Genomic DNA, 14,014 nt, shown 5'->3' with positions numbered 1-14,014 from the left:
GCGGCCTGCGGCCAGTTATCTTTGAAAAGCCACGAGAGAGGAGCTACAGACATTTGAAGGCCCTGTACCTAAAAGGTTACATCAACGGGCAGCCTATCGGCAAGATGTTGGTCGACACGGGAGCGGCAGTCAATATAATGCCATACTCCATGCTACGGCGTTTGGGACGCTCTACTGAAGATCTGATCAAAACCAACGTCACACTGAGCGATTTCAACGGCCAAGCATCAGAAGCGCAAGGCGTTCTGAACGTGGACCTAACCGTGGGCCAAAAAACCATCCCTACGTCATTCTTCATTGTCGACAGCAAAAACACCTACGCTGTCTTGCTAGGGAGGGATTGGATTCACGCCAACTGCTGCATTCCATCCACAATGCACCAATGCCTGATACAGTGGGATGGAGATGAAGTGGAGGTCGTTCATGCAGATGACTCGATCGAGATCTCAATAGCTGGCATGAATATTTGGGACGCAAACGACCAAGAGCCGATCTCTGGAGTCAGTTTGGACGGTTGTGAGCGCATCGAGGCTTCAAAAAACGGGGTGAGGCTGGTCTTATCCACCGGCCTGACAGAGTAGCAAGACCAAAGTCAATCGACGTACGTGGCAAGGCCGATCCCAGCGATCGGCCCCAAAAAATAAAAACCAATGATTTCACCTCAAGCATGTCACATAGTCGTAGAGCACAAATAAGTTGTAAACCTTCATTGTGCAATACAATTGAAAAGGAGGCCGATTCTGGCAATCGGCCAAAATTATCCTTACCATACGTTTTGCCTGTGTTCAACATCGATCTAGCAGGCGACGGGAAGCTAGGATATGGGTTTACATCGGCTGATGAGCTAGAAGAGATCGACATTGGTCCCGGGGATAAGCCACGACTAACATTTATCAGCAAAAAGTTAGATCCGCATCTGAGAGGCCCAATGATAGCTTTGTTAAAGGAATACCCAGATTGTTTTGCCTGGGATTACACCGAGATGCCCGGGTTAGACAGGAGCATCATTGAGCATCGACTCCCTCTGAAGAAAGGATTTCGGCCGTTCCAGCAGAGAGCACGACAGATGAAGGCCGAAATTTTGGAAGAAATCAAGAAAGAGATCAAGAAAATGCTGAACGCAGGGTTCATCAGGCCATGCAGGTATGCCGAGTGGATTTCTAGCATCGTACCTGTGGAGAAGAAGGATGGCCGATGGCGCGTCGCCATAGATTTTCGGGATCTCAATAGAGCCACTCCAAAGGATGAGTATCCAATGCCAGTAGCAGAGACATTGATCAATGCAGCTGCAGGTCATAAGGTTCTAAGTTTCATGGATGGCAACGCCGGCTACAACCAAATTTTCATGGCTCCAGAAGATATACACAAGACTGCATTCAGAGTGCCAGGATCGGTGGGCTTGTTTGAATATGTGGTCATGACATTTGGACTGAAAAATGCCGGCGCAACATACCAAAGAGCTATGAATTACATCTTTCATGATCTGATCGGCAAGTTGGTGGAAATTTACATTGATGACGTGGTAGTCAAGTCTGTTTCAGTGGAAGGACACTTGGAGGATTTACGACACGTCCTGGACCGAACTAGAAAATTCGGACTAAGAATGAATCCAAAGAAGTGTGCTTTTGGTGTGACGGCCGGTCAATTCTTGGGTTTCTTGGTTCATGAACGCGGAATTGAGATCGGCCTGAAAAGTCAGGAGGCAGTGCGAAATATGAAGCCACCTACCATGAAGAAGGAACTCCAGCGTCTCATCGGCAAAATCAACTTCGTCAGAAGGTTCATCTCCAACCTGTCAGGACGAATTGAGCCGTTCATGGGATTGGTAAAAATTAAATCTGATGAGGAGTTCCGCTGGGGGGCAGAGCAACAGTGAGCGTTTGATGAAATCAAAGAGTATCTGACGAAGCCACCAGTGTTGGTACCACCCCAGCCAGACATGCCATTCTATGTTTACTTGTCAGTAGCTGACACTTCCATCGCCTCAGTGGTGGTGCAAGTTTATGATGGCCTGGAAAGAGTCGTTTTCTACCTCAGCAGAAGGATGTTGGATGCAGAAAATAGGTACCCTGAGATCGAGAAGTTGTGCCTTTGCCTATTTTTTACCTGCACCAAGCTTTACCACATCTTGCTGTCTGCGGAGATTGTCGTCATCTGCAAATCAGATGTCATAAAACATATGTTGTCGGCTCCTGTGTTGAAAGGCCGGCTAGGTAAATGGATGTTTGCATTATCGGAATTTGATATCCGGTATCAGCCTGTGAAAGCAGTCAAGGCACAAGCGTTGGCCGATCTTATTGCTGAACGAATCAACACGGATATAGCAGCACTGTCTGTGCGTGCATGGGCCATGTTCTTCAACGGATCGGTTTGTGATGATGGTTGCGGCATCAGTGTTCTACTCGTGTCGCCTCGGGGGGCAACATATTCCTTTTCCATCAGGCTACCTACCCTTTGTACCAACAATGTCGCTGAAGATGAAGCAATATGCAAGGGAATGGAGTTGCTATTGGAAGCCGGGGCAGAGGCGGTGGAACTATTTGGAGACTCTAAATTGGTGATTTCCCAGCTCACGGAGGAATACAAGTGTGAGAGCGAGTCGCTCTTCCCATTATGGATGCAATGCCGTGAGCTAATGGCACAATTTAAGTACATAAACTTCAATTGGATCCCGAGGTCTCAAAATACTGAAGCAAACGATCTCGCGCAGATGGCGTCAGGCTACAAGGACGTAGCGGATGGAGCCGATATTCAGGTACATGCCCTGGAACCGGATGATTGGAGAGCCGATATCTTCAATTACTTGAAGGATTCGGCTCGGGGGGCACCTAAACGGATAAGATACAAGGCCATGAAGTATGTCCTTATTGGAGATGACATGTTCTATAGAACTTTGGAAGGCTTACTTCTCAAATGTTTGGGACCAGCCGAGTCGAATCGGCTCTTACACGAGGTACATGAAGGTGCCTGTGGAACTCACCAATCGGCTCATAAGATGAAATGGCTGATCAGGCGATCCGGGTCTTATTGGCCCACCATGCTTGAGGACTGTTTTAATTACTATAAAGGGTGTCAAGCATGTCAGAAGTTTGGAAGCATTCAGATGGTACCCGCATCAGCAATGAACCCCATCATCAAGCCTTGGCCGCTTCGAGGTTGGGGCATGGATATGATCGGAAAAATCAATCCTCCATCGAGCAAAGGCCATGCGTGGGTGCTGGCCATTACAGATTATTTCACTAAATGGGTGGAGGCTGTCCCTATGAAGTCAGTGGCATCGAAAGATGTTATCAGTTTTGTGAAAGAACATGTCATTCATAGATTCGGGATTCCCCGACTATCACGACCGATGGAGGATCGGTTTTCGTTTCTCACGAGTTCAGAGAGTTCTGCGAGGGTATGGGGATTAAGTTGATCCGATCGTCTCCATATTACGCTCAAGCAAATGGACAAGATGAAGCGTCCAACAAGAGCCTTATCAAGCTGATTAAGAGAAAGATCGACGAGTATCCTAGACGCTGGCACGAGGTATTGTCAGAGGCTTTGTGGGCTTACCGTATGTCATGTCATGGAGCGGTCAAAACCTCGCCATATCATCTGGTCTATGGACAAGAAGCTGTACTACCCTGGGAAATCACGGCTGGATCGAGACGTGTTGCGTTTCAGAATGATTTAACAACTGAAGAATATGCAGCCATGATGAGTGATAGCATTGAGGATGTAACGGAGCTCAGGCTGTGGTCGCTTGAGAAGATTAAAGAGAACAAAGCCAAGGTAGCTCGTGCATATAATAAGAAGGTGAGACCGAAGGAGTTCCACGTTGGTGATCTGGTATGGGAAGCTGTATTGCCATTGGGAACTAAGGATGCAGTATATGGTAAATGGTCTCCAAATTGGCACGGGGCGTACAGAGTCAACCAAGTTTTAAAGGGTAATGCATACATGCTCGAGCAGCTGAACGGGGTGAAATTCCCAGAGGCTATCAATGGCCAGCATCTCAAGTAAGGATGGCAATGGGCAGGGTATGGGCAGGGTAGAGAAATACCATACCCATACCCGTATAGTCAATGGGTACAAACTTCTACCCATACCCGTACCCATGGGTATAAAATTTTACCCATACTCATACCCGGCGGGTACTCGTACCCACTGGGTACCCGGTGGGTATGTTAAATTGTACACCAATCAATCACAATTTTATATTTATCGATAACAAATTTGAGTAAAAAAAATTAATTATCTGAACTCAATAACAGGTAGTTAAGTACATAACAATTAATATAATATAAAAATCACATTCTCATATTCTAACTTATAAGTCAACAAAAGTAGACGTGTTACGTAAGAATTTGACAATAAACGTGCAGGGTATGGGTATACCCGCGGGTACAAGGCTATGCCTGTGCCCTGCCCATGACTTAGCGGGCAGGGTATGGGTACTACCCATGGACACAAAAGCGTACCCATACCCTGCCCATGTGGGTACGGTACCCGCGGGTACCCGCACCCGTGGGTAAAATTGCCATCCTTAATCTCAAGAAGTATTTCCCAAGTATGTGGGATGATGGACAGTGAAATATGGGGGCCGATTCATGAAATCGGCCAGTAAATTTTTTTTTGGGAAACAGCCGATGCACAGACATCGACTTTAGAATAAAACAGCCGATGTGCAGCCATCGACTCTAGAGGTACAAATATTATGATCAGGTATCAAGTTATCGTCTGAATTTGAGGAATGTTTGCTTGAACCTGTCTAATCTGGTAATTGAGTTTGGCCTTGTTGGCATTTGACGGTGAAAGACCGATGCTTTGCTATCGGTTTTTGGTGCGACAATCGGGAGAATCAGCTTTGATAATCGGAAGATTGGAATTGAACAATCGGAAGATCAAATTAGAGGAACATTCTTCATTGATTAAAAGAGGAATTTTACAATAAGAGCTGATTGCTCTCAAAAGATGATCTGGTGCCTAATGCACCACTACTAGCCCTACACTACTCCCTAATCTAAGGGCCGTCGCTGCCCTCGTCGTCGCCGTCCTCGCCGCTGTCGGCGCTGCTGCCGGTGACGTCCTCGTCGCTGCTGTTGAAGCCGCCGGCAGGGGCTTCATCTTCCTCATCGTCGTCGTCGTCGTCATCCGACCCGGCGCAGAAGCGCTTGGCCGGTGGGTACTCCTCGGAGGAGGAGTCCTCCTCCGCCTCCTCTTCCTCCTCGTCGGAGGAGAGGTCCGCTTCCCAGGAGAAGAGGTCATCGTTGCTCGCCGCCTCCAACTCCCCGTCGACGAGGAACTAGAGGTCTTCCTCCCCGTCGGTTAGGGGCTAGTCGCCCTCCGACTCGATGGAGGAGTCCCAATCCCTCGCGTCCCAATGCTCGGGGGCGAGGGCCTCGTATATCGCCGTCAGGTTGACCTCCGGCTCTAGCTCGCTGGAGGAGGAGGAGTGGAAGGAAAGGCCGGAAGAGGCAGAGGAGGAAGTGGAATCCATGGCTGCAGGGAGGGGTTTTTTGCCGATGGCTAGTGCGGAATAGGGGAATGAAGAAGCGAACTGCCCGGATGAGTTTAAATAAAGGGGATATAATAAAAGGTGATTCAATGATGTGGCAGTTTCGAGGATGCGTTGCCAAAACTGTCAAATCGTGCAATACGGAGAAGTTGAGAAGGCAATGCATCATGATGAAAGGGCACTGCAGCGGTTCGGCTCTGCAACGCGGTTTTGCTCTGTTATGTCAAATCATGGTGAAGGAAAACAGAGTGGTTTTGGAATTATTATTGCCAGAACCAGGGGGGATGTGTTATCACCAGATTTTGGCCACATCAGGAGATGGGCCGCGATGGAGATGGGCTTGAAGTATATACACATAATGTGTTTCTGAATCGGCCTCGTGTGTGAATTTGGGCTAGATTGCCCGTGTATCTGTACATTATGGTAGGTTGTATCTTAGTTTAGAATTAAGAGATAGAGTTTGGTCGTATACGACTAGGTTTATTCCAAAGATAGAAAGTCCGCGGACTATAAATATGTATCTAGGGTTATTGAGAAAGGACGACGATCACGTTCACAACAAACACAATCCAGGCGCATCGCCACCCCTTGTTTTGAGGGTTTCTTCCGGGTAAGCATCATGTGCGATCTAGGCAGTATCTGTTTATTCGTTGTTTGGTGTTGCTCGTACTGAAGCCTTTTTGATGGCGAGTAACACTGTTTATCATAGATGTTTTAGGTCTTGCATCGATGCTTTTCTGATATATTTACTTAGCTGTGCTGCCCTTGGATATCTAGCTGTCCTTGCACCTATTTTAGGTGTAAGGGCAGCATCTTGCTTTATCTTTGTTTAGTAGATTCGATCTGTTATAGCTGTTCCTTGTTCTTCGAGGATTAGTTTGATATCTGCATGGTTAGGCCTTGCAAACGGGTTGAACGATCCGATGAGTGCGTAAGGTACGGTTTGCCGATCCAAGAAGGGATGTTCCGTGAATCGACTCCGTGTTGGTTTTTAGGCCTCGTTTTGGGTTAGTTTTCTGTTATCTTTCGTATCTGCCAGGCTCAACTACGTGTAGGATGTTCCGGTTATGCGGTGAAAACCCTAAACTGTCGTAGAGTGATTTAGCTTAGTACTGATAAAGCAAGAAGCCCATGTCATTGTAGATCCACTATGAACCATGGGTTAATCGGCTCTTTGAGCCGATTTACAGGGGAACTTGAGAGCCGATCGAGGCTCATTTAATGTTTACGTGTCTACCATGCAGGAAATTAATTGAAGCAATCCAACACCTTCCTGACAAGATATAGGTCAGGTGGCACGCCCTTGCAATCACCAGGATGTGTGCCAGAGCATTGCGGGCCGTCGCCCGAGGGACCAGGGCCCACCAGCAGTCCTGGGAGCCTCCCGGCTCTCCGTGTTGCTCGTCGCTGCTCGCCGGTGGGTTTTGGCAGGCAACAGCACCCCCCTGCGCGGGACAGACTCACGTTCACTAGAGGATTGGCATTAGGATAGAGGTGCTCACCTTGTAGTCCGTACCTTCTTCAACCTCTGGCCATTTAGGCTAAGTTCTTGAGAATCAATACAGATCTTGAGTTCTATCGCTCTTTCTCTCTTAACCTTCCACTCACCCGGATCCTCAAGCGTACATCTGGCCCCAACTTAAGCCATCCCATGGCATCTGCCGTTCCACCACGACGACACCTCACGGGCGTGGTGCCACAAAGGTCCGCACAGGGATCGGCAAGGAACGTCGGTGAGGTGATGAATGGCAGCGAGCTCGGCCGTAGCTAGGGAGTGGGTGCGGCCTTTCTACCGGCGCATGCGCGGTGTGGTAGAGGGTGGGGGTGGTGTTGGAGGCGACGAAGTGGTTTGGGCAGCGCGAGTGGAGTGGGGGGATCTTTGTTTGTGTGACGCTGACATACCTGGCTCACGCGTTTTTTCGCTTCATCCAGCGCTCCCCGTGATGTTGGGTTCGCCCTGCGATCGCCGGATTAAAAGCGGCATAATCCGATGAAAATTGGGCTCCCGGGGCGCGGGCTGGGGAATTTTCGTCCATCCGGCGATAAAATTCAGCTCGGGAAGGGGGTGCTGGGGAGCCGAGTGGAGATGCTCTCAGGATGAATATAGAATCTGCTAAACATGTACCTCCGTGGCTCTGCCCTACTTGCCTTTTTGAACACTTAGGTAGATGCGGATTGTATCAGTAAGAGCATCTCTAGTCGCGTCCCCCAAACCGTCCCGCAAAGGGATTTGGGGCGCGTCGGACAAAAAAGCGTTCCCAGCCGCGTCCTTCAAACCCGTTTTTTGTCCGGCGCGGCTCGATACGGTGTCCGGCGCCCCGAGCCCGTCCCCGCCCCACAGGGGACGCTCCGGGCTCGCCGGACACAACGAAAAGTGAGGCGAGGCGTGGTGGGACCGACGCGTCAACGGCTCGGAAGCCTAAAATCCCGTCGTCTATCTTTGGTCAAGCGACGTTATTGGCGTCCCAGTTTTCCCAGGCGACACAGGGACACGCCTCGTCGTGCATGGCCTTCTCTCTTAACCTTCCCCTCACCCGGATCCTCAAGCGTACATCTGGCCCCAACTTAAGCCATCCCATGGCATCTGCCGTTCCACCACGACGACACCTCACGGGCGTGGTGCCACAGAGGTCCGCACAAGGATCGACAAGGAACGTCGGTGAGGTGATGAACGGCAGCGAGCTCGGCCGTAGCTAGGGAGTGGGTGCGGCCTTTCTACCGGCGCATGCGCGGTGTGGTAGAGGGTGGGGGTGGTGCTGGAGGCGACGAGGTGGTTTGGGCAGCGCGAGTGGAGTGGGGGGATCTTTGTTTGTGTGACGCTGACATACCTGGCTCACGCGTTTTTTCGCTTCATCCAGCGCTCCCCGTGATGTTGGGTTCGCCCTGCGATCGCCGGATTAAAAAGCGGCATAATCCGATGAAAATTGGGCTCCTGGGGGCGCGGCTGGGGAATTTTCGTCCATCCGGCGATAAAATTCAGCTCGGGGAGGGGGTGCTGGGGAGCCGAGTGGAGATGCTCTCAGGATGAATATAGAATCTGCTAAACATGTACCTCCGTGGCTCTGCCCTACTTGCCTTTTTGAACACTTAGGTAGATGCAGATTGTATCAGTAAGAGCATCTCCAGTCGCGTCCCCCAAACCGTCCCGCAAAGGGACTTGGGGCGCGTCGGACAAAAAAGCGTTCCCAGCCGCGTCCTTCAAACCCGTTTTTTGTCCGGCGCGGCTCGATACGGTGTCCGGCGCCCCGAGCCCGTCCCCGCCCCACAGGGGACGCTCTGGGCTCGCCGGACACAACGAAAAGTCAGGCGAGGCGTGGCGGGACCGACGCGTCAACGGCTCGGAAGCCTAAAATCCCGTCGCCTATCTTTGGTCAAGCGACGTTATTGGCGTCCCAGTTTTCCCAGGCGACACAGGGACACGCCTCGTCGTGCATGGCCGCGTGGCCGTCCGCGTCGGCGTTATTGCGTCCAACGACCCGCTGCCGCGTCGCCTGCCGCAGCTGTACAATAAGAGGCCATGCGGTTCATCCCAATCTCTCGCTTCTCCCAAATCTTCTCCTCGCCGCTCCCAGATCTTCTCCTCGCTTTCCAAGCAATGTCGTCGTCCTCCCGCAAGATCGTCGCGGCGAACAGCTTCGGTTGCGACAGCCTCATCGTGAAGGAGGTGTGGGCGTTGTACCGCGCGAGATATCCCGTCCCGCCGAACATGCGCCTGCCAAGCAGCGGCGGCTGGAGGATGGCCGTAAATGGCATAGGCGTCCCGCCGCCGCCGTCACCGGGCACAGAGCGTTGGAGGGATGCAATCAGGGCTCGGCGGTCTGCACTCAACGCCGAGGAGCGGGCCGATCCGACCTGGGCAGCGACCGGCAACGACTCCTGGTGGATCGCCTACTTCCAGGCGAAGTACGACACGGAGATGCACAGCACCACCGGCCTCGTCGGCGGGCCGAACAGCTGGAACAGGGACGGGCGCGTCCTGTTCTGGGGCGTTCCGGGGCACACCCCGCAGAACGTCATCGACGGCATCCACAACGGCGCTCCAAGGTTGGAGGCGTCGTCCTCACCGCCACCGTCTTCCGCAGCGCAATGGCATCCGAGGAGGACGTACTCGTCCTCCTCCAACTCTTCCTCCTCAGGACCGGCCCGATCGACGCCGTCCTCGTCGTACCGCTCCGCGCCCTACACCGTCCCCAAGCGCGTGGTGAAGGAGGAGCCAACAACGCCCGTCAATCTGAGGCGCCGCGGTAGCGGCAGCAGCAGAGGCGCAGCGGCGCCGCCCTCCTCATCCCGAAGCCGGAGGTGAAGGAGGAGCAGGACGACGAGGAAGCGGCGAAGGCGGCGCTGCTGGCGGAGTACGAGCGGCAGCAACGGCTCATCGACAGCAGCGACGACCCCGAGGACTGCCTAGGGCTGCGAGCGGCGTGCTTGGCGTTGCTGAATGACAAGGACGCCTGGAGGGGCGACCTCGACATGGCAATCGCCATGTCCATCCGCGACACCGGCAAGCCGCTCGTAGACCTCACTGACGACGGCGAGGCAGGACCAAGCGGCCTGGTGAAGAACGAGCCCGTCGACGAGCCCGATGAGCGCGTCAAGCAGGAGGTCGTCACCGACAACATGTACAACTTCCACCAGTACTACGACGCCTCCGGCCGCCGCAATTACTTCTAGATTAGGTTTAGTTTAAATTTAGTCGAATTTTGTTTGAATCTATGTAATATATGTCAGGTTTGGATGAATTTAATCGAATCTCGCTCAAGTTTTAAATTTCCGAAATTTTGTTTGGGGGACGCGACTGGGATAGCGACGTCCCCAAATGCGGCACGAACGCTCCCATTGTGGAAGATGGTTAATTTACATGAGCAAAAGCAGGTAAGGTAAGGATACAGTCATACAGATGCTGTTTTGTTTCCTTTGTACAACACAAAGTTGGCAGATGCGACGTTATGAGTTCCATGCATGGTGGCCTTGTTGAACTCGAATCATAACTGACGTGATAACTTGAGAGGTCGGTTGTTTCGGCTAGAAGTAGTGGCCACTCTCCATGGTTCGCTGGAAGGGGAAGTGTGATATCATCATGTTGCTGCCCGTGTCCAGAATCCCACTCTGCTCAATTACCTGGACACGCAATTACGAAATATGTTGACCTCAAATAAACATGTTACTCCCTCCAATCTATAATAATTTAAACTGGAGGAATTACTATGTCTGGTTAAAAACTGAGCTGGGAAGATGGGACAAACACTAACTGTAGCTGGGTTGCCTACAAGAGTGACCACTAACTAGATTCCCACTCTGCTCAAACCATAAATCACAACACTAATCTTGAACCTAATCCTAAAATCAAAATGCAACCTTATCCCCTCAAATATCCAAGTTCTGTAAAATGATATGAAATTAGAAGATCAAAATACCCTTTCTTGAAGTAAATCGTTGGTAGCCTTCAGTATGCCTTCCTGCAGAACACAAACAGAGACACGAAAAACTACTGATAAAGGGAAATTGCTGTGTTCACCTTTCTACATGTAAGCTTAAAAAACTCATTAGAGGAATAATTTTTTCTGTAGCCAACCTTGTTCTTGAGAATCTCAATCTCCCTAGATATGATCTCCATCTGCTCAGCAGAAAAGGACAGTATATCAAAAGTAACCATTTCTGATTTTTTTGGGTTTGGGCAGAAAAGGACATAAAGCTTACCTTTGTAGAGCGAATGTTGTGTACCCAAATTTCAAGATTACTCTCCAGGACTTGGAGCTCATGAAGATTCATGTGGTCCATATCTTTTGCTCCATACATGTATCTGCATGGATGTTCTTACCTTTATCAGTCAACCTCGTGTTTGATATTACTTCTATGAAATTATGAAGCGCCTTCAGAATATTTTGGAACCTTTTCAACAGATTCTAGCCAGTTTAATATGGACCATCATCCTATGTTCCTTTTATTTTTGTTAATAGAAATTGCTTCAAAAACTAGCAGTGAAAGCCAATAAGGCAATATATTAGTGTATCACGCAGCGTAAAACTAGCAGTGGAAGCCAATAACGTAATAAGTCGGTATGCTGGTATAAGTTAAAAGAGTTTCAGGTCGGATAGAAGACATTAAGTTACTTCCCGGTATACATGTAATGCAGCTGATTACCTTAAGCCTTTCTGAAGTAAGTCAATTTCTTGCCTCAAGAGTAGTACCTCTTGTTGTATTATCTGCAATGAAAAAATAATGCTAAAACTCAATACTACTAGAAGTCTAGAAGGAACTTTACATATTAAAGTTCTGTCGAATATAATGTAACTACAATTCATGCCCGTAGTATTATGAAATTCTGTGAGTCAGTGATGAATAAACCCACAAATAGTGTGCTGAATCAAAGTTCCCCCAGTAAATGGCCTTGATAAATTTCATGCAAATACTGCATTTTCCAATGCATAGCTTTGCGATCCTATTTGATATTACGAGATAAATCATTTGATCTCTGCTGCTGACCTGAGGGTTTTTCTGCTTGCTACTTTCAATTTGTGCTTCTGTGTTGCTACCCTTGTACCTCTCAATTAAGCCTTGCATGTTCCTAGTACATGTCAGCCACAAAACATGTGAAAACTTTAAACAAAGATATTATTTGGAGTTAGCTTTGGATCACTTAGAGAGAGAGAGAGAGAGAGAGAGAGAGAGAGAGAGAGAGAGAGAGAGAGAGAGAGAGAGAGAGAGAGAGAGAGACAGACCCGTTGGTGGCCAACTCATAAATCTTGCCATGAGGAGAGAACACCATGACACCAATATCAGCATCGCATAAAACAGATAGCTCCTTGGCCTTCTTGAGGAGGCCCATCCGCCGCTTACAGAAGGTGACCTGCCTGTGCACTGGGTTTTCTATCCTTCTCATCTGAACCTTACCACGGGCCATTACTATTCTTCGGTCTTTCTTCTTGTTTGTGAACACAACCTCCCCACTAGTTTGGACTAGCTTCTGAGGTTGTTGCAACTAAACTCTGGATCTTCCTCTCGCACTTAAGGACAATGGTGGCTTAGACCTGCCCTGGAGGCGAGCATTTTATTGTGGCTCCTGAGCACAAGGAATAATTGGTAGGCCAGTCCTTGCATATTGCAAAGGGTCAAGCAAATATGGTTTTTGTGGTTCACAAAGTAGCTCGATGTCTACCTTGTACAAGGGTATAGGTTATAAACTTGTTCAAAGCGTATAAAATTCCCTTTAATAAAAAATCCATGTTGCTTGTACTGTCCTGGATAATTAAGTGGTCCATGATCACACTGAATATATAGTGTGGAATATGTTTCATGTAAAGGCATTTACACTTTACATTGTAAAGAATTTGTTCTACTTGGAAATGTCAGACTAACATTTTTTTTAAACGCAAGTATTCTACCATTTCCTTTCTTGCATGCTCATCTTCACTATGCCATCATCTGACCGAAGAATGATAAAATAGGAATAGAATGATATATTCCACAACCCTCTAAAGATTTTAAAAAGAATGGTGTCCTGTACACTTCTAAGTTGTCGAGGCACCACTACATGTCTTACAGTTCTAATTTCATGAAAATTATTTTGTGTTATAGATTTGGTTCCCATGACTCCATCTTTTATACAAATTTAACAACAACCAAATGAGTCTGGTACAGCTATTGGCGCCACCGTTCTTATCTTCAAGTTTACTTTAAAAATTGAAAAGAATGTCCAACGAATACAATACCTCCTGATTAGAGAGTTTATAATTATGTTCAGTTCATGAGGTTTCCTTAGTTAACTCAGTAGACCAGAACATGTCATGCCCCTGTCCTGAAATTGGCAAATACTAAAAGAATAAAGCACGAAGCTTGCAGAAGGCACAATAACAAATTTGTGCATGCACAACAGAACCAAAAATAATAATTGACCAAAGCCCAAAGGTATGGTGACTAGGTCATATGGGCTAATCATGATGGCAGTTCACCAGGACCACCCCTTTAATGAACACTTCAAAATGTCTTTAGATCCAGATTCCAGACCAGTCGTCTTCAGGTATTGTGAAAGTCAAGATGATCAGTCACATTACAGAGGCACACCAATGCAATACATATTGTCATCCCAATCGTTCATCAAATCCTGGGATGTCCAAAGAAATCAATAACTTCCGTTAAGAACCTAGACATGCATTTGAGCATTTCAACTGAGCTAGTCTTGGTTCTCCAGAATGCAGTTATATTCCTTTATCATCAACATCTGTAAATTTTATCACATTTTGTTTTGATTGGATATTTGAATGTTAAGCATCGGTATTTCTTGGCCACAAAACGTAGATCTTGCGCATACATTTTTTCCTTATCAAGGAAGGTGCCCTTTGAGTATTTTAATATAAACTGTAAATACATGTTACAGCAAAAATTCAGAAATAGATAGGTTCCATAAAATTAAATAAAGATGCAACAACTACATATAAGATATGAAGCAGCAATGTGGTGCCATGCACATTAATCCCACAGGTTATAATATTATCTTACGAGCAGTTTTATGAAGCT

General features: G+C 48.3%; 1 protein-coding gene across 1 annotated transcript; it reads right to left on the bottom strand.

Annotated features, from left to right (window-relative positions):
- Window positions 1-10,382: 10,382 nt before the first annotated feature.
- On the bottom strand, window positions 10,383-12,421 carry LOC124679005 (MADS-box transcription factor 26-like). The gene is made up of 7 exons (XM_047214840.1): window positions 12,220-12,421; window positions 11,984-12,065; window positions 11,642-11,703; window positions 11,198-11,300; window positions 11,073-11,114; window positions 10,915-10,956; window positions 10,383-10,618 (listed from the first exon to the last, which is right to left on the bottom strand). Exons 1-7 carry the CDS (start codon window positions 12,399-12,401, stop codon window positions 10,523-10,525), a joined length of 609 nt encoding a protein of 202 aa, XP_047070796.1. The 5' UTR covers window positions 12,402-12,421; the 3' UTR covers window positions 10,383-10,522.
- Window positions 12,422-14,014: the final 1,593 nt, after the last annotated feature.

This window comes from Lolium rigidum, chromosome 7 (genome assembly GCF_022539505.1).
Source record: "Lolium rigidum isolate FL_2022 chromosome 7, APGP_CSIRO_Lrig_0.1, whole genome shotgun sequence".
Lineage (NCBI taxonomy): Eukaryota > Viridiplantae > Streptophyta > Magnoliopsida > Poales > Poaceae > Lolium > Lolium rigidum.
The sequence above is the reverse complement of the archived record's forward strand: the minus strand, read 5'-3'. Positions and strand labels throughout refer to the sequence as shown.

Coding starts and splice junctions, on each gene's coding strand:
- LOC124679005 (XM_047214840.1), bottom strand. CDS start 12,401: ATGGCCCGTGGTAAGGTTCAGATGAGAAGGATAGAAAACCCAGTGCAC. Junction 11,115..11,197: donor ACAACATTCGCTCTACAAAG/GTAAGCTTTATG, acceptor TCTGCTGAGCAG/ATGGAGATCATATCTAGGGA. Junction 10,957..11,072: donor TTGAGATTCTCAAGAACAAG/GTTGGCTACAGA, acceptor TGTGTTCTGCAG/GAAGGCATACTGAAGGCTAC.